We start from the raw sequence: 22652 nt of genomic DNA on the forward strand, positions 1-22652 counted from the left end.
CCTGGCAAACTCACACTAGACTTCTTGACCTCGGTTGTGGCAAAAGTCTTGTAATTTGTCCTTGAGCCCAGAACTGGATCCTAGAAGGGGTTCTCTATGGTACTCATTTTTCCATAAATAAGAAAAATGTTCTAGTCCTAGCAATTCCCAATCAGTTTTTCTTTTGAATAACTACTGGAATTTACGTAAGAAATACTTCTTTCTCTGCCCGAGCCCCTTTCGGAGCGCTAGCAAGAAAAACTGCATCAGGATACCAAAGGGCAGGGTTCCCCTGGGAACGTTGTGACAATGGGTCCTGTTCTTTTTGTATCAAGTGTTAGATTTTACTGAAACCGGGAATGTACACCTCAACCTGTTATGGAGTTTTGACCCTGCCGGTGTTGATGGTGAGGCAGGTGAAAAGGAGCTGAGAGGACTAGAGGTAGATGCAAGGTGCACAAGATACAGATCTGTAGACGTGAGTGTTCTCCTTGTGGAATGACTTGTTCACTTATTGTCTGGTGCTGTTAGGACTCCTAAGTGGCCGGGATTACCAGAAGGAGCACAAATGCCATTGGAATTCATGGGCTCCCCTGCAATACATGAACTTCACCAGAACTCCAGTAGAAACTAGACAGGCTTAACTAACCCCTCTAATTTTCTGGCAAGTCATCATCTTCCCTCTTTGTTCTTTCACGTACACAATGGAGACAAAAGAAACCTGGAGACGAAGCCTGGTTTCGAGGTTTGTTGTTACAATTATGTTCTCCTGCCATGATTTTCCAGAGGTCCTGGCCACATGGTTAAAGCAGAGCAGTGGGATCTCCTATGGGAAACTTGGCAACCGCTTGGCTAGCGCTGTGCTTGCCTCATGCGGTGGCAGGTCTGAATGTGCATCGGGTGTTACCAACAGTTGTGCAATCTGGGACGCTGTGGTAAGCAGGGACTGTGCCGGATTCGCCAAACTACGCTCGGCTAGATCGGAGCAGCCCTGAGCTGGGCTGGCACCAGCAGTGCCCGTGCGGCAGCACCGAGCTCGGGGCTGGCCACCTGCCTCCTGCAGCCCTGCCTGCACCCCGCACCCTCGAGTTTGGGCAGGAATGTGTCCGTGCTGGTCTTTGCTGAGACTTCCCAACCTCTGGCTTGTTTTCCTGCTGAGACCTGGGCTTGCCTTGAGCTGCGTTACTGTAGCAACGCCACACCTGAATCATTCGCTGATCGGGCGGGCGATGCCTTTCTTCAGCTGCAGATGTGTGGTGACTTCTCCGTGAGTTCTGTGCTGATTGAGCAAGGCAGAATTGCCCAATGCTGGCGGCACTTTCATGTTGCGAGACTTTCCCGGCAGGCTGATTGCATCTCCTAGTGTTGGCTTTCTGCCACTCCGGGGAATTCCCAGGTCTCATGCAAGATTTCCTCTTTTAAAGCCCCCTGCCTTTGCTCGCCCCTGTCCTCCCCTTGGGTGACTTCCAGGCTGCAGACATGGGGCTTCCTAAAGCTGGTGCCTCTGCTCTGCTTTTGGTGCTGTCTGCTCTGGAGGCCAGTGCCCTGGACAGCTATGTCGCAGCTGTCTATGAGCACAACGTGGTCTTGTCAGAGGACACTGAAGTGCCGGTTTCTCCTGCGGAGGCCTTGATGCTGATGGAAAAAAATATGGCAATTTTGGAAGTGGCCGTCAAAGAAGCAGCCAGACAGGTATTATGGCAGAGTTAGAGACATTCATTTTGGTAAATACTGACCATTTCTTCATTTTCTTAATGGTGTTTTTTGGGGTTGTATGTTGGTACCAGGGTGCCCATATCATTGTGACTCCTGAAGATGGCATATACGGCTGGGTCTTCACAAGGGAAACGATATACCCTTATCTTGAGGATATCCCAGACCCACGGGTAGACTGGATTCCATGTGCTGATCCTGGAAGGTATTGTCCCTGCTGCACATGGGGGAACAGTCAAATGGGAAAGACAGTCTACCTTTAGGAGTGGTTGTTGATAGTTTTAAATGTCTTGGAACAACTACTGTGAAACGACAGGTTATGCAGTATGTAGTTGCCATAAAGAGCTTCAGACAACTTCCTTAATAATTTTTCTGTTTTTTCTTTCTGTAATAATTTTGATTTTAGTTAGTATACTCATAAAGGTTGAGATTCATTTAGAAGAAAAGCAAAAACTTACAGAATCTGCGTTTCAGTAATATATTCCATGCATGTTGTAGACAATGGTTAAGATACAGGAATATTAGGAATATTTGTGAATAAAATAACAGCTACCATTGAAAGGATATACTGCACAGTTTCAAATTTATATTTTTGCATCACGATGTAGTAGCCTTTTTATTCTGTTGTTTTCCTTAATAAATTGCACCATTTTTTGAAGCTGCAGTATTTGCCAAAAGACAACAAAGTGCACCATAGAAGAAACAAATCCTAAGCTACCTCAGCACAGCAGCCAAATGGAGAGCTGAAGCAGAGCAGCTGAGATTAGCCCATGTCTTGGTATAACATCAATGCTGTGCCACATGCTGGCAGCAGAATGGAGACTTGAAGGTGCAAAGGTTTGCTTTCACGGCATGGAAACTCCTGTGTTCCACATTTCATTAGTGTGGGGTGAAGCCAGAGTTTCACTACACTGAGCTTTGAAGCACAAAACTGCTGCCTTCTGTTGAGTAACAGAAAACGACAGTCTTGTATTAGACATGATAACTTAAACCTGTCATTCTTGCGATCTGTAGTCTTTGTGTTGGCGTTTTTATGGATTGACTGGTTTTGATGTTTTGTTTACTTCCTTCCTTCCCTGCTGTTTAGGTTTGCTCCCTCACCCGTGCTGGAAAGACTGAGCTGTCTGGCAAGGAATAACTCCATCTATGTGGTTGCGAATATGGGAGACAAGAAGCCGTGTAATTCCAGTGATCCAGGGTGCCCAAGTGATGGTCGCTATCAGTACAATACCAACGTTGTCTTTGACTCAGAAGGGAAACTGGTGGCTCGTTATCACAAGGTAAGAGGATTTTACAGTGTTGAGGAAGGGCTTGATCCTCGGGGGATTAAAGATGTGAAACAGAAGCTGCTTCCCAGGCTTACACGTATTTGTACTTAGAGTTGTTGCAGAGCAGGTGTCGGAGGGCAGGTGAAAGCCACTGCCTTAAGATACCTTCATTCCTGCTGTTCTGAATTTAATAGCAAGTAATTAAATGAAATTAATTAAAACTCCATAAGACCTCTATTTTTACTGCTTCTCAATAGGAGGTGACAAGCGAAATCTTAAAACATTAATATCCTAAACTCTTGCTAACTATATACAAATCCCCTTCACTAGTATAAATCAACCACTGAGATTTGTGCTTGACTCCTCTTGCACTCATATGAATTCTCCTTTTTGAAATCAAGATATAGCGTGTTCATAAAACATATTCTCCATTACTTGTATTTAAGTGAGTGTTATATTCAATATTAGTCTGATTTAAATGGTTTGATTCCTTTTCTGATCCTTTTTTTCACCATTCCTTCCTTTCCATGAACAGTACAACCTTTTTGTGACAGAGAAACAGTTTAATTACCCCAAGGATCCAGAATTTGTGACTTTCAATACATCCTTTGGCTACTTTGGCATCTTCACTTGTGCAGACATACTCTATCATGACCCAGCTGTGGTCTTGGCAAGCAGATTTCAGGTTGACACCATTCTGTTCCCAACCGCTTGGGGTAACACTCTCCCACTGCTGTCAGCGGTCCAGTTTCACTCAGCATGGGCCATGGGAATGGGCGTCAACTTTCTTTCAGCAAATACACACAATTCTACTTTCAATATGACAGGTAATGTAATATTTCTCTAATTGATCTTGCTCACGTGGGCAAAATCTGTATTTATGTAGTGCAGTTGATCTGAGCAGAAATTCCCATCAGCTTTAGGCATGCATGCATATGTCAGCAGGATTAGGACAAGAGAACTTGTACAGATAAAAAGAAAATAAAAATGTGATATGTAAAAACTCAGAAATGCTTAATTTGACTAGAACGCTTTTAGTTATTTGTTAAATGATCAGTCCTGAGAGTTTATGTATGTGATTCTTCCTCTTCTGACCCTGGTGTTTATCGATGTTTTGGTCATGTGGTGGTCCAAACCCTTTTTCTCCAGTAGGTGGAAACCTAACTCTGAGAAATGCGCTTGTGACTCCCGCAAACAGTACTTCGGGGCTGGAGACCTTGTGTCAGGTTTTCTCTGCAGGCTCAGTTTTCACTGTATGTTTTTCCCGAGCAGATGCTAGAAGTCAAGCACAGGTTTTGTAGGCATGTGCTTGCAGAACTGAGAAACTTACTGGTGTTGCTAAAATGTAGCCCTAAACTTTGCCTTCCAAATAAAAGCGGATACAGGCCATTCCTTTAGTTCTCAGTCGTTGATGATGACCCTATGTCATACAACTCATGTTCTTTATGGATATGGGCTTTAAAGATTTATGTATTTATGTAAAGAGCTTGCATAAAGATGTGACTTTTGGTAATATCTTTTCCTTATGGAATTTTTTTGACTTGACAGTGTTACCATTCATTTTAATCAGAAATACCGATATTTAATGCAGCTAAACTCAATGAGGAATGTATAGCTTCAGCCACTGAAGTCATATATAATGGCATATGATTGGCACACTAATCTCATCACAATACATGAAACATCAGAGTTTGGTCTGCTTTCCACTGATTGCAAAAAGCATAGGTCAGCAGTGTAGTCTGTGAAGACTTAATCGAGTTTCCAAACAATCTGATAAACATTAGAGTAAAATTTGGCACATATTTAGTTTGTGAAGCCTGCTTTCTTGTCCTATATGCTTGCTTTCAGATTAAAAGCTTTCTGGTGTTATGTGTTTGCAGGGAGTGGTATTTATGCCCCAGATGGTCCAAGAGTGTATTATTACAATACAGAAACAGAAAACGGTCACCTCTTGGTGACGGAGCTGAGTTCACGCCCACGTCTCTCTCCTGGCTATCCTGCTGCTGTTAACTGGAGCCAGTATGCCAGCAGGATCAAACAGCTTCCATCAAACAACCACTATTTCAGTGGGGTCGTTTACCATGATCTCTTCTCCTTCACGGAGCTCACTGAACCCGAGGGAAGTCGTGCCATTTGCCAGCAGGACCTCTGTTGCCATCTGAATTACAAGATGGCAGAGAAGCAGAAAGATGACATTTATGTTCTGGGTGCCTTTGATGGGCTACATGTTGTTGAAGGAGAGTATTATTTGCAGGTAAAGGTTTTCTGTTCTTGTTTGGACACTGGGAAGGCTGCAATACTCTCTTTGCTGCCTGATTGCATTTGTCTCATTTTTGATTGAGGGGGTTTAAGAGGAGGCATTTTTTAGGCCACTCTGAAAACATTTGCTTTCTTCGTGATGTGTTTCGACTTCATTAGGGCTGTTGATCCTATTTTTCTGTCTATGTTATAGACGGTGAAAATGAAGACCGAGTTGACCCTGTGCTATAATGCTTCAAGGAGGTTTCTGTATATGTGTACAAAAGGGAGAGGAGATGGTAGAGTTCTTCCTGTCTTCATAGGGATGCTCTTGTCACGACTGAGAGCTGTTTTCTGCTTGGTGGTTTGTACCACTGTGCTGATGTGATTCTCTAATGTGCAGTTATCTAACAAAATTAAGAAACTAGATACAGATGTAACCTTTGTATTCACATGGCTTATCAGTGTGTTGATTCTTTTAAATTTCACTGTTAGGCTTTTTTTACTGTGCTGTATTTTTATATCTTTTCTCTGTATCTTTAGAGCATTCCCACTAGAGTAGGCAAATAAGTATGGCTTCAGTTTCTTAGAAAACTCAGCCGGAGCTGAAGTAACTTCCTTAGATAACTAACTATTCCATATCTGTGACTAAATGTATATTTGTGAATGTACACATAAATTATAAACACACCTGTGTATACACAGACACAGTGCTTTGCTGCGGTGCTGGCAAAGAACTGTCTTTTTACAAAGTTTCAAGTGCCACTCACGGATCCTCTTGGCCTAAATAAATGAGTAGATGTATTGGATCATTTCTTCATCATGACAGCTTTTGTTGTAATCGAATCCAGCTCTTGATTGTTGAAAGCTCAGTGGTGTTTCACCTTTTCTGTATCCTTCTCCCCGCAGATATGCACGCTGCTCAAGTGCAAGAGCACAGACCTGAGCACGTGTGGGCAGCCGGTGGAGACGGCGCAGACCAAGTTTGAGATGTTCTCCCTCAGCGGCACGTTTGGCACAAACTACGTCTTTCCAGAAGTCTTGTACAGTGGGGTGCAGCTGGCCCCCGGGGAGTTCGAGGTAATGGGGCACCCTTGTGAGTTGTCAGACTTGTAACACAAATGGTCAAAAAGCCACTACTAGACACAGGAGCAACTTGGGAGTTTCAATAACTGGCTTGAGTTCAAGGCAGCTTTATTTCTGCATTATTTTCCTGGTTACATTCATACTACACGTCCATGTTGTGGGTTCCCTTCTTCCCTGTCCCCCTAAATCCTCTAGAAGAAGATATGGCTCAAGACAGAAGTGTAGTTTTTCTCAGACTTCGTGGTAGCTCCAGGTGAGCTACCGCATCTTTCAACTAGGTCGACATTAATGGATATGTTATTTTGTGTTTGTCATACAATAGTACTGCTTTGCTGATGCTCCTGTTTATTTCACTCTTCCATAACTAGGTGCTAACTGATGGACGTCTGATAAGTCGGACTACTACATCAAAGCCAGTTTTGAGTGTAACACTCTTTGGGAGGTGGTATGAAAAGGACCCTCCACACACAGAGCAAACTTCACCATGATTTCACTGCAGATCCTTTAAGATCTCATCTGCTTGTTTCTGTAACACTAATTCATCATAATTAATCATAATGTTAATTAGTGTTAATGTTAATACCCATAATTATGACATTCTGTTTCTCAAGTTGCCTTATCTAACAGCATAGTCATTGTACATTGATTTGTTGACTTGATTTTGCAACAAAAATAAATTACTCTACTGGGCAGTTCTGTGTATGTTTTATATGATAGCATTGGTCGATCATAGGCTTGACCTTGACCCTGGAGACAATAGAAAATAAATTCCTCTGACTTTAGTGGTGTAGAGTTCAGGCACATAGCAGGGGGTTGTGGCCCAATAACAACTCATTCTTAATTCATTGAAATTTTTCGTGGAGTATTAGAAGTCATTTCCACAACACTGTTCTGCCCCATCTCTGAACTTTTCTAAACCAGAGATTAACAGAACCTTTGAAGGCCAATGGTTGAACTTCTATCATTTGCTTTGAAAAAGAAAACAAACCTTGAAACACCGTTGCTTCAAAACCAGTTGTTCAGCTCAGCGCACAGTGTAATGTGTTATCATGCCATGCCCTAACTTACAGTTGGAGGAGTCTACTTGAATATTTCTGGCCGCAGTTTTAGGGTTTGGAAAATTTCCTTTCCACAAAACTATTGACAACCGCATCACCTTTTTCAAGCAGTCAGGTAAGTCCATATCAAAAATTCTCCAAGTGAGCAATTTTGCAGGTGTATACCTGTCTTCCCGTGAAGCGATTGCTTTCGCTGGTGTGAGGGAGAGTCAGGACTGTGCAGACACATGTTGGGAAGGGCTAGGGAACAGCTTGAACAGAGTGAATGCACTGGCACGTGCGTGGGAGCAGACCCTGCAGACTGTGCTTTCTAAGCAAGTGGACTCGATTACTTTGTGTGGCACAGCTGAGATTTCCATATGCAGTTAATTCTGTTGTTTGTTCTGCAGGTTTGTTTCGAAATAAAAACATTGTTCACATTTAATCTGACCAAAGTCATAAAAAATAGACACGCAGGATGCAAAATACATTTTTTTACAACATTTTAATCTGTAAACGTATTAAATTGTTAACCTTTACCACTCATGTAATAGGAGTAATGGAAAAGCTCTACTTGCTTGTGGAAAAACTACATCTGTGCCCTAGGATGTGGTGTCCTGTTACAGCGAAGCGACACAACTCTGTGGCTGTTGACAAAAATGAGCAGCCTCTGATCTCCTCAGCCCTGCCCGCGTGCCCTCAGTGCTTGGCAGTGATTGCATGGTTGCAGGTGTGACCCTTCCCACGGGCTTCTCCGCAGCAAGATTAACCTGTCGAATAAGGAGCAGTCTTCCTTCCACGCAGTCTCTCTTGGCACAAGAAAAGGAGCAGGACCAGGACCTGAAGACAGGCTACCTCCACAGCTAAGCTGATTCAGCATCGAATTGCATCCTGTTTCACAAAAGTAAGTCCTCAGATAGCCACCATCCTCAGGTAGTAACAGAGACGGGAAAGAGTGCAGTACAGGGGTGGGGAGAGTGGATTGGGAGGATGGAGGTGTGAAAAGTAGAGGGAGCTCTAGGATGAGCTTCCTCTTACATTGCCTGCAGCCGTGTATAGCCCGGACCGCTGTAGTTTCGTTAAGTTTTATTCAGTGGGTCTGTTTGTTTCACTGGCATTAGTTCCTTGTCCTTGGGTGAGGTCCCAGCTCTGCAGGTAGGCAGGGATGGCTCCATCCCCCCCTACTGCAGAAGCCTCCCTGCCCTGGCAGCGTGACTTGAACTTTGCGGGGCAGTACCCTGGCCCTGCACTTGTAACTTTTTCTGCTCAGTCCTGCCAGGATAGTCACTTCTCTGGGCTGACTGTCGTCCCAGCTGTTGCTAAACAAGGAAGAAAAACTGCTTCCTCCTTCAGACTTACGTCTGATAGGACTGTGGTTACTGTGACTCAATCCGTATTTCATTTGGTAAGAAAAATGGGGGGAGGGAAGGCTTCCAAGCTACATTACTTCAATTATCACTGAAATCTTTATTGCAGCCTTTTAAAGGCTCGTATTTAAGGCTCTCAAAGGAACCTGCTGTATCTAGCAATGTATGCAGAGAAGTACTTAGAGGTGAACGTTACTGGATGCAATGTTCCTAAGGGTTGAAACCCTCGATCAGAGCTGCTCTTGCAGGGAATTCTCGGCTAAGAGGAATAAGTCTGCTGTCACTGAAGGCAGACAGCCTGTTCAGCGTCCCACTATTCAGGAAACCTTTTCCAAATGAGAATACTGCAGCTACTAGAAAGACAGAAAAGGGAAAATGTCATAGCAAAAAATGCAAGTGAACTGTATTGAAGTAAAAGATGGAAAATGAAGGCCTCTCGATACTCAGCATGTTCCTGGGGACAGGAAAGGTGAGCAGAGGAGCAGGCATGCCACTGCACCTGGTGAGCTAGCCTGCCCTTCTGCTCAGGCTAGCAGCATCCAGGCAATGAAGTACTAAGTTAATGGTCCAGCTGGTGGCTTACCTGTCTGATTTCAATGGAAAACATTCTCTCCAGATGCATATTTTCTGGTGGAAGGCTGTTGGAAAGTGACATACAGCTAAACAGAAGCAAGTGGGAGAGCCACTGGCATACATGCAAGGGACAATTCTGTTGCTGGCATGTTAAGTGTATAATATCTAAGTACAGTCAGATGCTGATGTAATGACTTTGGTCTAAAGAAACCCAGGGAAGCAAGCTGCACATACTGGCACACAGCACAAGAACTGGGGAATGTGAAGACACTAGAATAAAGCAGTTTTTAAGACCCTCAGTTTGGCCACTCGGACTTCACAGAAGACTAGCTCCAGGGGTGACATATCCACCTTTCACTCAGGTATCAGAGTTAAGCCAGCATAGACAGCAAAAGTCTACTGCTATCCATGACAGAGAAAAGCGTAACAACAAAAATTGGACTGTTCTTTCTAACCATGTGTTTACTGACTCATATTTTTATTGGCACAATTAGTCTTGGCATTGCCTAGTTTTTTAGTCTTGTTGAGTTGCAACATCCTTACTGTGCACTATGTACTGTAATTCTTTCCCATATGTCACCAGTGACATTTGATTCCAAAGTAATGTTTTAACAGACCAGCAATTCCTCCCTCCTTCAAAGTTAAACATTGTCCCTCTCTTCTTTACTATGCATGCTCCTTTTGCACTGTTTGTCCATGACTCAGAGCATTCTAGGAGCTGCAAGGCAACAGCCATGCTCCCATCCCAGCCTCTCCTGCACGCTGTGGTGTTCGCCCTCGCAGTCCTTCAGGCCCTTGCCTCCGACACCTTCACTGCAGCTGTCTACGAGCACGCAGCCATCCTGTCAGATGTCCCTGACAAGCCTGTTTCTCCTGATGATGCTTTGGCCCTGATGAACAAGAACATGGATGTCTTGGAAGGGGCCATCAAGGAAGCCGCCCAGCAGGTACTAGCTGTATCGTGAGTGCTGTTCATTAGTGTTTTCTGCTGACCCTCCTGGCTATCTGTTGGTGAGTGAAATCTTAATGGAGCCTGTTGTGTCAGGGCGCCCGCATCATTGTGACCCCTGAAGACGGCATTTATGGCTGGCGTTTCACAAGAGAAGCCATCTACCCCTACCTGGAGGATATCCCTGATCCGGCAGTGAACTGGATTCCCTGCACCGACCCCGCAAGGTGATTCCTTCTGGATTGATTTTTGTGGTTTCAAACTAGTGCCTCCTGGAGTCATGAGCTGCTCCCAGTAAATGCCAAAGAACTGCTAATGCTTTTGACATGAGGGTATGTTTCAATTAAAGTTGCATATGAAGGTAAGTTATGTGATAAAATATATAGCATGTCCATGACTAATTGACTAGGGAATCCTGTTAAAAAAAAATGTTTCTTGAATGAGACACTTCAAAGACAAATTCATACAATATACAGAATTTGGTTGCTAAATGTAGAGGAAACTTCTTTTTTTTTTGCATTTGGAAAAGCTTTGGTGCCAGAATACGTTGCTTCTCATTCTGCTTTCAGTTTTTTCACACTGTTTTCAACAGAACTCAGTGGAAATTCTTAACGCTAGTTTTTATTTGTTTTGTTGGTTTGTTTGATTTTTTTTTTTAGAAATGCTATGTTAATTTCTATAAAATATAGCATGCATAAAAGCGCATGTACCATTTTTGTGGACAGCCGAGAAATAGTTTGTGAGCAGCTAATAACAGAGGTGGTGAGTTCAGTAGTCAAAGTCCAAATCTCTGAGTGATACAAACCCAGAAAGTTTTAATCTCAGTTTTTCACAATTAAGATAAGATAAAGTCTGGATTGATAGTGTCTCTGTGCTGTAGAACCTTATCTGTCATTCCATCTTCAAATTCCAGCCGGGACATGATAACCTGTAGCTGAGTGCTGGAATTCCGATCTGTACAGCATGCAATCAATGCTCAACCATGGAACTACAGCTGTGACCTGCCTTTTTCACCTGGATTTTCTGCACCTGCTCAATGATGAGGTGCTTAGAGCATGTTATTACATCTGTGAGGATTTAACTCCTCAATGGTCCCAAGAGGAAGGTTCACAATGGGGAATATGTGCTGCACGAGGCGCAGGATGTGCAGATTTTACTGAGACAATAAACAGCTAAAATATATAGATCCTTTCAGTGAATGTGGGGTGTAGGGCAGCAGCATATCCAAGCAGGTCTTTATTCCAGTTCTTCGCACAGTTAATTTTTGTGAAGGTGGTCTGTGTGTCTCTTTACTGTCCTAAATATAATGTGGGAATATAATGCCTGCCATCACAGTCTGGCATGCCCTATTCTTTGCTGCTATATATGTATCTTGCATGATGATCCTCCTATATGACCTATGACCATCCCACCTATGACTTTTCACAGAACGACTGCGACAAGCTTGCCAAAGCTCAAGCACACCTTGCAAAACCAAATGCACACCTTGCAGAGGGCGATGTCTGCTCTCTCTGGCCTGCTACAAGTGCTTCAGAGGTGCTGCCAGTGCATGGCACATGGCCTGTCACATCTTGAAATATCCCACTGCTGTTCATGTCATGGCTAGAGGACTATGTGCTCCTATCCATTGGAGGAGGTGAATTGTCTTGAGATTAATTAAGCACAAGAACAGGCTGGGCAGAGAATGGATTGAGAGCAGCATGGAGGAGAAGGACTTAAGGGTGTTGGTTAATAAAAAGCTCAACATGAGCCAGCAATGTGCACTGGCAGCCCAGAAAGCCAATTGTATCCTGGGCTGCATCCAAAGCAGCGTGGCCAGCAGGTCACGGGAGGTGATTCTGCCCCTCTACTCTGGTCTCGTGAGACCACACCTGGAATACTGTGTTCAGCTCTGGGATCTCCAACAGAAGGAGGACAGGGAGCTGTTGGAGCGGATCCAGAGGAAGGCCATGAAGATCATCTGAAGGCTGGAGCACCTCTGCTGTGAAGACAAGCTGAGAGAGTTGGGGCTGTTCAGCCTGGAGATGAGAAGGCTCTGGGGAGACCTTCTAGCAACCTTCCAGTACCTAAAGAGGGCCTACAAGAAAGCTGGAGAAGGACTTTTTCCAAGGGCGTGTAGTGATAGGACAAGGTTTTAAACTGAAAGACGGTAGATTTCAGTTAGATATAAGGAAGAAATTTTTCACTTTGAGGATGGTGAAACACTGGAACAGGTTGCCCAGAGAAGTTGTGGATGTCCCATCCCTGGAAATGTTCAAGGCCAGATTGGATGGGGCTTTGAGCAACCTGGTGTAGTGGAAGGTGTCCTTGCCCATAGCAGGGGGGTTGAACTAGGTGATCTTGAAGGTCCCTTCCCACCCAAACCAGTCTGTAATTGACTGCATCAGCTGCACTATTCCACAGCTCAATTCTTCTTGGCGTGTTGAGGTCCCAGAGCTATGGTCCTCAGGTGCTGCTATGGCAGACGCTAAAATATTCTCCTGTGCAACACCAAATTAGTTTCTTCCTCTGCCCAGCGATTCCTCTCCTGTCCTTTCCCATTCCCAGGGTTACCCGCTTGCTCCAGAGTACCTTCTGGAGCCTGAAGGAATTGAGAGGAAGGCTAAAGCCCTGAAGGAATTGAATTTGGCAAGGGATATAAAAAGCAATAAGAAATGCTTCTATAGGTATGTAGGGGACAAAAGGAAGTCCAAGGAGAATGTAGGCCCCCTCCGGAAGGATACTGGTGCTCTGGTCACCCGCGACATAGAAAAGGCTGAGGTACTCAATGAATTTTTTGCCTCAGTCTTCACTGATAAAGCCTCTTGTCTTACCACCCAAGCTGTGGAAAGAACTAGCAGGGACTGTGAGGATGAACCACCGCCCACTGTACTTGAAGAGCAGGTTCGGGAACATCTGAGGAACTTGAAGGTGCACAAGTCCATGGGACCTGATGAGATCCATCCGCGGGTCCTGAAGGAACTGGCGGATGAAGTTGCCAAGCCACTGGCCATTGTATTTGAGAAGTCGTGGCGGTCTGGCGAGGTCCCCGATGACTGGAAGAGAGGGAACATAACCCCCATTTTTAAAAAGGGGAACAAGGAGGACCCGGGCAACTACAGGCCGGTCAGCCTCACCTCTGTGCCTGGCAAGGTCATGGAGCAGATTCTCCTGGGAACCATGCTAAGGCACATGGAGAGCAAGGAGGTGGTGGGTGACAGCCAACATGGCTTCACCAAAGGCAGATCGTGCCTGACCAACTTGGTGGCCTTTTATAATGGGGTGACAACATCGGTGGACAAGGGTCGACCAACGGATGTCATCTACCTGGACTTGTGCAAAGCTTTTGACACTGTCCCGCACGACATTCTTCTCTCTAAACTAGAGAGGCATGGGTTTGATGGATGGACCACTTGGTGGATAAGGAATTGGCTCAATGGCCGTACTCAGAGAGTAGTGGTCAACGGCTCGATGTCCATGTGGAGACCGGTCACGAGTGGCGTCCCTCAGGGGTCCGTGTTGGGCCCAGCCCTCTTCAACATCTTTGTCGGTGACGTGGACAGTGGCATGGAGTGCACCCTCAGCAAGTTCGCCGATGACACCAAGCTGTGTGGTGCCGTCGACACGCTGGAAGGGAGGGATGCCATCCAGAGGGACCTCGACAGGCTGGAGAGGTGGGCCCGTACCAACCTCATGAAGTTTAACCAGGCCAAGTGCAAGGTCCTACATCTGGGTCATGACAATCCCAGGCACAAATACAGACTGGGCGGAGAATGGATCGTGAGCAGCCCTGAGGAGAAGGACTTGGGAGTACTGGTGGACGAGAAGCTCAATATGAGCCGGCAATGTGCTCTTGTGGCCCAGAAGGCCAACCGCGTCCTGGGCTGCATCAAGAGGAGCGTGGCCAGCAGGTCGAGGGAGGTGATTCTCCCCCTCTACTCTGCCCTCGTGAGACCTCACTTGGAGTATTGCGTCCAGTTCTGGAGTCCCCAACATAAGAAGGACATGGACCAGTTGGAGAGGGTCCAGAGGAGGGCCACGAAGATGATAAGAGGGCTGGAGCACCTTTCCTATGAGGACAGGCTGAAAGAGTTGGGGCTGTTCAGCCTGGAGAAGAGGAGGCTCCAGGGTGACCTTATAGCGGTCTTCCAGTACCTCAAGGGGGCCTACAAGAAAGATGGGGAGAGGCTGTTCAGGAGGGCCAGTTGTGATAGGACAAGGGGTAATGGTTTTAAAATAGAGAGAGGTAGATTCAGGTTGGATATTAGGAAAAAATTTTTTACCATGAGAGTTGTAGAACACTGGAACAGGTTGCCCAGAGAGGTGGTGGATGCTCCATCCGTGGAGACGTTCAAGGCCCGGTTGGATGAGGCCCTGAGCAACCTGATCTAGTTGGAGATATCCCTGTTCCTTGCAGGGGGGTTGGACTAGATGACCTTTGAAGGTCCCTTCCAGCCCTAACGATTCTATGATTCTATGATTCTGGGTGCTGAGAGGTGCTGGCAGGCAGCCCAGGGGCGGCGTGTGCCTCTGGACACTGACAGGAGGGCTCCAGGACCTGTCCAAAGGTGCAGGAAGCAACCTGAGGAATTGCTGCAGCCACCCTGTGTATCTGCATGCTCTGCCATGACTGCAGGATGGGTGGTGCTGCCGGCATGCCCTCAGCACTCCAGCAATGGACACGACTGACAGCACAGTTTTTGTCTTTTTTTTCTTTTCCCTAAAATACATTAGATTTGCTCCAGCACCAGTGCAGGAACGACTCAGCTGCATGGCCAGGAATAACTCCATCTATGTGGTTGCAAACATTGGGGACAAGAAGCCATGTAACTCCAGTGACCCCAGCTGCCCCAGCGACGGTCACTATCAGTACAATACTAATGTCGTCTTTGACTCAGAGGGGAAACTGGTGGCTCGTTACCACAAGGTAAAGTGGCCTTGGAAAGTCAGGAGCTATTTTTCCGCTACTTCCTAAAGGTCTCCCATCTGGCAAGAGAATTAAATGCTAGTCATTCTCTCATGGCAGATTTTTGCTTCTGTTTATAGTTCAAAAGAATATCTCTGTTGCTGTGAAATGTTAACTCCAAATTTGCATTTGCTGTCCTGTTTCTCAAAGCAGATTAGAATAAAAAATGGTTCCTCAGGTCCAATTCAGCAGCATATGTTTTTGGTTGACTTCCTCAGTTTGTTAACTTCCTGTTACTGGGAACCCTGCTGCTTGAGCAGCTTTAGTTTTCAATGCCAGCTTCTCACCAGATAAACCCTTCATGTTCCAGCATTTTAAAATGTTCATCTGCATCTCATCTTACATGAATAGTCTGATTTAAGGAAGATGAGCCCTTTTGTATCTCTTTTTCTTTTTCCAGCACAGTTTTTGCATAATGGAAATTATCTGGACAAACCCATGCTGGGTGTAAAAAGAGACGAGGGCATTGAAACCTTTGTACTCAATGAAAGTATCTTCTTTCAGTTTTATGTGCCTACCTGCAAGGGTCATCAAAGTTGTTTGGGGTTCGTGTGCTGGATAGTACGTCCATGTGGCTAGAATGAAGTCAGTTGTTCATTTAATGCACTTTGAGCTCAGCATTTCACCTAGTTCTTCAGAGATTATGGCAAGTCATTTGTTTGTGAGCAAACTGGGTGAGGTGAACACTGATACTGTGGAGTCTGGTCTCCTGTGCATCAGACTGGCACGGCCCAGGCACTGAGTTACAAGTTCAGTAAACTTGAACCTATTTTTTGTCTCATTGGAACATGTTTATTGTTCAGGCCACCTGGAGATTAAAGGACTCTTTTAGTAAAGGTGATCTTGAAGGAAGAATTAAACTGTTGGAAAGCTAAGAATGTTGCAAATTTAGATTTTTCTGTTGGCTAAGATCATCTGCCTTTCCCCCATGACCATCATCTTTGTTTTTCTCTCCACTCTGCAGCCCCCCTGTACTGTCTCGTGTTTCCTACTGGTGCTGTGGGCTCCACATCCTCCTGTGTGTCTCCACACCGAGGTGCCCAATCCTGTCTCTTGGCACCAGATCCTCCATGCTCCTCTTCATTACTATTTCTCTTCTTTCTGATGTCTTTCAGGTCACCAGAATGATAAAGTAGGTAAGGAGACTGGAGAGATTATTTTTATGGAAGTTGCAGGCAGTTGACACCAACAGACCTGCAGATAGCTGGTTGCTTTCCTAGCTAGACGCTAGGGCAATATAAGTTTCCCCATATCCACCTTTTGGGCACTATGGTGACCGTACAATTTTAGGCTGACTTCGTAGATGTGAAGACTTCAAACACAGGTTAAAAAACTTCTCTCATCATTCTGAAAACTTTTAGGGAATGACTCCAGGATATTGCAGTAGGTGCCTTTAACTGGTTTCTCTTTTTTCCTTTCTCTACAGTATAATCTCTTTATGTTAGAAACTCAGTTTAATTACCCTAAAAAGCCAGAAGCCGTCACCTTTGAGACCCCCTTTGGGAAGTTTGGCATTTTCACTTGCTTCGACATCCTTTTCCATGAGCCTGCTGTAGTCCTGGTGAGTGAGTTGCAAGTGGACACTGTGCTGTTCCCAACAGCTTGGATGAATGTCCTGCCGTTTCTGACTGCGGTTGAGTTTCACTCTGCCTGGGCTATGGGCATGGGTGTCAACTTCCTGGCTGCCAATACACACCGTACCAACATCTCTATGACAGGTAATTCATTCTCACTCCGTCTGAAAAATCTTTATAGCCATGAATCTTTATTCCCCATTCTGCAAGGTGATTTTGCAGAGGAAGACAATATATACATTTGGAAAGTGAAGAGTCTAGTCACCAAATTTTAAAACTGACAGTCCCTGTTGCTACTGGTTCTATACAAAGCACGGCAAAACGTGGTGTTTTCTTTCCTTCTGCCTGGCTTCTTAGGATTTTTCCTTTCTTTCTTTCTTTTAATGCCTCTAAAGAAGTAGTAAGTTACTGTCCCTTCTGTCTGAGTAGAAACTTCTGAAACTCAGGCTCTTTTCCTCTCCACCGTAAGTCTGCAATTGAATGCCCAACGATAAATATACATGTAAACCCAACACATGGCTCCATTGATTCTGGCCAAAAGAAAGACTTATTTGTAGCAGTATTTAACACTGTTGTGGAAAAGTGTTAAGGACAATTTTTCAGACCTGTTGCAGTAACACTGCTAAGAAGTCTTTATTTTCTTTTGAGAGTGTAGCACTGATTTTCTAGAGCTTGGCTTATGGGATAGTGTATTTCAGCTAGACTGGTATCTTCACTGAGCTGTGAAACCACAGTATTGACTTGGGACTTCTCATTTGAAATGCCTAACAGGCTACTGCTTGTTGTCCAGTTTTGGGGGCTCTTTGGCAGTAATGGGTATGACAAATCTTCTTTGATTTCCCTCTATCAGTTAGCACTGGTCAGGTGTGAATTTCCTACATGGGGAGGAGTCCTCAGCCAGTCTACACTGGGCTGGACAGCTGCTATCTCCTTCTGCGTTCACCAGGATGGGCCTGTGATTCTTGCCTGTGGTCTGTTTTGGATGGTCTCAATCCGTAGATGGTCCTTTTACATCAATTTGGCAAGACTAAAGGAATTCTCAAGCAACTGTGTTGTGTACAGAAGAAAAGAGAACTGGGGAGGCCATAAATACAACCATAACATAACATCCTCTGCCTTTGGCTACACTGAGCAGACCTCACCCAGGGAAATAAATGCTATTCTTTGCCAAAGCATGAGTTCTATGTACTGAGCTGCTAATTGTCACCTTTTGGTGAGACTAAAATTTCTGTTATATTTATAAAATGGTGGATAAGCTAGCAGCAGGGACAACTGAAAGGACAACATGAAATTTTTTACTCTTTTTGGACTGACTATTGTGCTTTCCTCAGGAAGTGGTATTTATGCACCAGACGGAGCCAGAACATACTACTATAATACGAAAACTGAAGATGGTCACCTCCTCGTTGCTGAACTAGATTCCCATCCTCGCCTTTCTCCTGCCTTCCCACCTGCTGTCAACTGGAGCTCATATGCTTTGACTGTCAAAAGATTCTCACAGAATGACCATGATTTCGGAGGACTCATATTCCACGACTGGTTCACTTTCACCGAGCTCACTAAGCCTGAAGGGAATGTCACCGTTTGCCAGAAGGACCTCTGCTGTCACTTGAGCTACAAGATGGCAGGGAAACGAGAAGATGAAGTTTATGTGCTAGGTGCTTTTGATGGGCTTCACATTGTTGAAGGACAATACTATCTGCAGGTAATGACTCTTCGGAGGGGAAGTACTTATTTTAGGAAGCTTCTTTAGAAGGAGAAACCTTCAGCGCTGTAGGGGAAAAAGACAATGACTTTCTTGTATGCTGGAGTCCTGGTGTCCTATGTGTTAGAAATGGGAAGTAGTTGCTAAAACAGCCAAGCCTGCTTACGTTTAAATCCAACAAATGCAGTGGAGACGTCTCTAAACCTCTTTTAAGTCCCCAGAGTGCGCTCACTATTTTTTCAAGCGTGCACTATTGGCTAAGTTTGGGTTCTCTTTTGTGACTGTCTGCAGTAAGTGCTCTGAATCTCCTCTGTAATCTTCATCAAACAGTTGCTGTTAAAAAATCCATTGATTATATTTATCTTTATGAGACGGTCTGATAATTTAGAGCCACAGAGATGTCAATGTTTTGTCAAATCGTAACAATGAAGTTTACTGAAATGGTATGTGACTTTTACTGGACTTCCTCTCTTTAAATCAAATGCTTGGGAAGACAAGTGAGTTACATCCTGGTTGAATTTGCTTAAAGCCATATTTGAAAACCTTCTTTGCCTTCATAATTAAGTTATCGTGCCACCAAATTATTCTTTTTTTAGTTACTCACATCTGTCTGTCAACATGGACTTTGTGTATCAGCTGGTGCAGACTCCAGGATATGGGTGGTCTTTGCCAGAAAACAGCTCATCTAATACATTTCAGAAGGTAGCTTGAATAAATTCAGGTCTTGATAAGCTCGCTTAGAAAATTTATTTCAGTGATTGTGGAAGCTGTCAGATGGTCTCTACCATTAATGAGTTTTCTAGAGAAGACAGGAATTTCTACTTTTCCTTTTATTACCCAACAATTTCTACTCCCTCAGTATTTTTTCCATTTCCTCAGAACATACTGAGAAAATTTTATTCTTAGTTTCTCTGCTTATTTACATTTCAACACAAAACCGTATTTGCTGATGAATAGTACTTCTGATGTTTGCAAACACACTTCTATCCTCCAATATTTCACACAAATAGAAAAACTCCTCCATCACCTGTCAGTAAAACCAGCCAATATCCTTTGAATCTTCACAAGAGTGCTATTTCATATTTCTTCATGATGTCTATAAACATTTATCAGCTGGATAATTAAGGACAAAAGGAAAACATTGTCATTCTTACTTTCCTCTATGTGCTGCAGCTACTAACACAAAACACTAACAGAGGATGCTAATTTCATCATCTTGGCATATATTGACCAGGAGTCAGATGGAGAACATGAAATTCAAGTTTCCTATGGACTACCAGGCCATCTAGTGAGTTTTCATTAGCAACATGTACAAATACCAGTAAGAGAAGCTGTGTGTGCAGTTGCACAACGTACTCGTGAGGAGGTCTTTGTTCGTTTGCCTAAAATTTCAATTCACAAACTTATCTTACTAAGATATATGGGAAAGGAACCTTCAAACGAGAGAACTGGCATTTGGAAGAATTAGTAGAAGTGACAGAATTGGGCTTCAGGGATGAAATAAGGTGCTCTGGCAGCACTTACGTCAGAAACAGGTTATTTCTAACTACTAAGGCAACGCAGGTCTGGAATACCCTCAGTCAGATCAAGGGGTGAAAAAACAAGCTACAACTAAGAAGAAGTTGCTTAAAGATTATGAAAGAGATCCTGTGATGGTCACCTGCTCCGACACATACCAGCTTTGATGACACAAGGCTTTCCTGCCAGACTGTTTCCATCTTGCTAAATATGTTGTTGTCTTCTCCTCTCCACAGATATGCACGCTGCTCAAGTGCAAGAGCACAGACCTGAGCACGTGTGGGCAGCCGGTGGAGACGGCGCAGACCAAGTTTGAGATGTTCTCCCTCAGCGGCACGTTTGGTACCAACTATGTCTTTCCAGAAGTCTTGTATAGCGGAGTGCAGCTGGCCCCCGGGGAGTTTGAGGTAATGGCACACCCTGGAGCTGTGTCATGCTAGGTTCTCTGTGGGACAGTGATGGAATAAACTGTCTCAAAGCAGCCACTGGCTCATAGTGAATAATCAGATCTATTAAATACCTTTTAATGAAGTCACTGGTTTCAGTAAGAGATATGGTCTGACGTACCTACTTCCTGTTTTGTCACATCTTTCTGAGCTCTTAGCATGTTCATATGGGTGCTCCTCTAATCGTGTCCTTCTCTTACCATTTTCAATCAGGTATTGAATGATGGGCGCTTGATAAGTAAGACAAGACCAACAAAACCAGTTGTCACTGTAACGCTTTTTGGACGGTGGTATGAAAAGGATCATCTGAAACAAGACTCACAACCACCAGCCTTCCTCTGATACTACCATAACTGAAGCTGTACACTATTAATCTTACATCCAAATGAGATACAGCATCCTTTATTACAAGAATTCCAATTATGTTTCCTATTTCCTGTTGTAGAAACTTCTTACCAATGTGCTTCGTTTAGTAATAATGCAGCAATATTATTTTATTGCTACCATCTATTGAGAAGTACCTACTTCTATATCATAAGATTAATAATATTTTATTAGTGCAAATCAGTTGTGTTTCTCTCTCTGTTTTCTGGATTTTTATTTTTCTAGCCCTCAGAAAAACCTGTATTGTGGACCAAAGGATATGTTCTTATTAAAATAGCATTGCATATTTTATAATTACAGTTGATTATGAGACCAGTAAATAAAGCAATGAAAGATGTGACTTGTGGCAGGTCTGTACAAAAAAGCTCAATAACGCTTTGTCTCTGATATACAACTACTTATGCTGACCTGTGCAAGTCTGATCTTTTACTCCATTTCATGCATTTTTTTTCCTATTTGTGTTCCTTTGGTTTTGTTGCCTTTATGCCACTGGCACACGTCATGTGGCACATGGCAGCACAGAAAAGTGCATCATGGAGCCTGAGCAGGGACTTCAATCAACGAGCCAACCCTGAAACGAAACCTGCCACCACTTCCTGGTCTGAACTCAACGTGAATCATCATTTTTTTTGAAATCTCTGTTGAATCAAAACTTGGAATGGAAACCTCAAAATATTCTGCTTGCCAGTTCTGAACCAATGCCTGCTGGCTGCACTGGATGCTATTCATTGCTGGAACTCTTTTCACCCAGTGAAGAGGTCACTGAGCAACCTGGTATCATACAGCAGGTCCTCCCTCCTGTCGTCTCTATTTCTTTCTGGTTGTATAACACCAACATATGTGAAATATGGAGATATCCCTGTTCCTTGCAGGGGGGTTGGACTAGATGACCTTTGAAGGTCCCTTCCAGCCCTAACCATTCTATGATTCTATGAAATAAGCCTTGTCCTTTGCTCCTTCATGACAATGCTGGATGGTGCTGCCCAGCAGATGAATTTATTGCATGGATTAGGGGTTTTAGATTTCTACTTAAGACCAGCTGCTTCTGGTGAGAAGGCACTGCTCACACCTCTGCTTCCTCTTCTCCCCCAGCGACCTGTGCTTTGTTGCTGCTGCTGGAACTTAGTGACCTTTCCTTCTGTTCTCTTTAAGAGGGTTCAACACCCCTATTAGTCTGCTTTCTCCTTCCTTTTCCCCACACCAGCACCATTCCTGGCCTCAGTATGGTGCTCTCAAGGTCCTCAGTCCCATGTACTTTGATTCTGGAGCTAGCAAGAAGTTGCGAGTGCAAATGCTATCCAAACTCCTGCACTGATTATCACTGCTGTGCACCATATGACTTTCTGTTTTGAAATGTAAATACTCACATGTGACATAACACAGTGTCATGTCTAACATAATGACATGTTTATCAAAAGCCCCGGGTGATGTGCTCTGACTCATGGAAGCTCAACATCAGTGTTGCCAGAGCCATGCTCTCTCAAAACCTTGTTCACTTGTGTAGTCAGTTACTGTCTAACCACAGACTGATCTCAGTCCAGGAAGAGGTTATCCAGTGTGATCCTCTTCCCATGGGTACATGCTCAGAGCAGACACTGTACTTGTCCCCCGGAAGCCTGGTGGGTGATACCACAATGGTCTCCAGGGAAAGGATCTGGATATAAGGGAGGCTACGGCATGCAAGAAGGTCTCATCTTACAACAGAAAGGATTCAGTGGGACCGCGTGGCTGGTGCAGGAGCTGAAAGGCAGCTCCTTCAGGTCCGTTCACTGCTGATACCAGTCCTCTAGCTAAGGGAACGTGTGTGCAAGTAGCATGTGATTCCAACTGTGAATCTGGTGAGTATCTTGAATTCAGGATTCGATTCAAG

At 44.3% G+C, this 22652-nt stretch overlaps 2 protein-coding genes across 2 annotated transcripts; both read left to right on the forward strand.

Annotated features, from left to right (window-relative positions):
* The first annotated feature begins 1591 nt into the window (after positions 1-1591).
* On the forward strand, positions 1592-6801 carry LOC104382842 (pantetheinase). The gene is made up of 7 exons (XM_086632073.1): positions 1592-1671; positions 1767-1897; positions 2780-2972; positions 3496-3787; positions 4841-5214; positions 6108-6278; positions 6653-6801. The coding sequence occupies exons 1-7, from the start codon at positions 1612-1614 to the stop codon at positions 6770-6772; spliced, it is 1341 nt and encodes a 446-aa protein (XP_086488199.1). The 5' UTR covers positions 1592-1611; the 3' UTR covers positions 6773-6801.
* A 3194-nt stretch (positions 6802-9995) lies between these two features.
* Positions 9996-20740, forward strand: LOC104383016 (pantetheinase). Its single transcript, XM_086631960.1, has 7 exons — positions 9996-10208; positions 10307-10437; positions 14924-15116; positions 16582-16873; positions 18061-18434; positions 20189-20359; positions 20612-20740. The coding sequence occupies exons 1-7, from the start codon at positions 9996-9998 to the stop codon at positions 20738-20740; spliced, it is 1503 nt and encodes a 500-aa protein (XP_086488086.1).
* The last annotated feature ends 1912 nt before the right edge of the window (positions 20741-22652 follow it).

This window comes from Tauraco erythrolophus, chromosome 2 (genome assembly GCF_009769465.1).
Source record: "Tauraco erythrolophus isolate bTauEry1 chromosome 2, bTauEry1.pri, whole genome shotgun sequence".
NCBI lineage: Eukaryota > Metazoa > Chordata > Aves > Musophagiformes > Musophagidae > Tauraco > Tauraco erythrolophus.

Coding starts and splice junctions, on each gene's coding strand:
- LOC104383016 (XM_086631960.1), top strand. CDS start 9,996: ATGCTCCCATCCCAGCCTCTCCTGCACGCTGTGGTGTTCGCCCTCGCA. Junction 10,209..10,306: donor TCAAGGAAGCCGCCCAGCAG/GTACTAGCTGTA, acceptor CTGTTGTGTCAG/GGCGCCCGCATCATTGTGAC. Junction 20,360..20,611: donor TGGCCCCCGGGGAGTTTGAG/GTAATGGCACAC, acceptor ATTTTCAATCAG/GTATTGAATGATGGGCGCTT.
- LOC104382842 (XM_086632073.1), top strand. CDS start 1,612: ATGCTGATGGAAAAAAATATGGCAATTTTGGAAGTGGCCGTCAAAGAA. Junction 1,672..1,766: donor TCAAAGAAGCAGCCAGACAG/GTATTATGGCAG, acceptor TGTTGGTACCAG/GGTGCCCATATCATTGTGAC. Junction 5,215..6,107: donor AAGGAGAGTATTATTTGCAG/GTAAAGGTTTTC, acceptor TTCTCCCCGCAG/ATATGCACGCTGCTCAAGTG.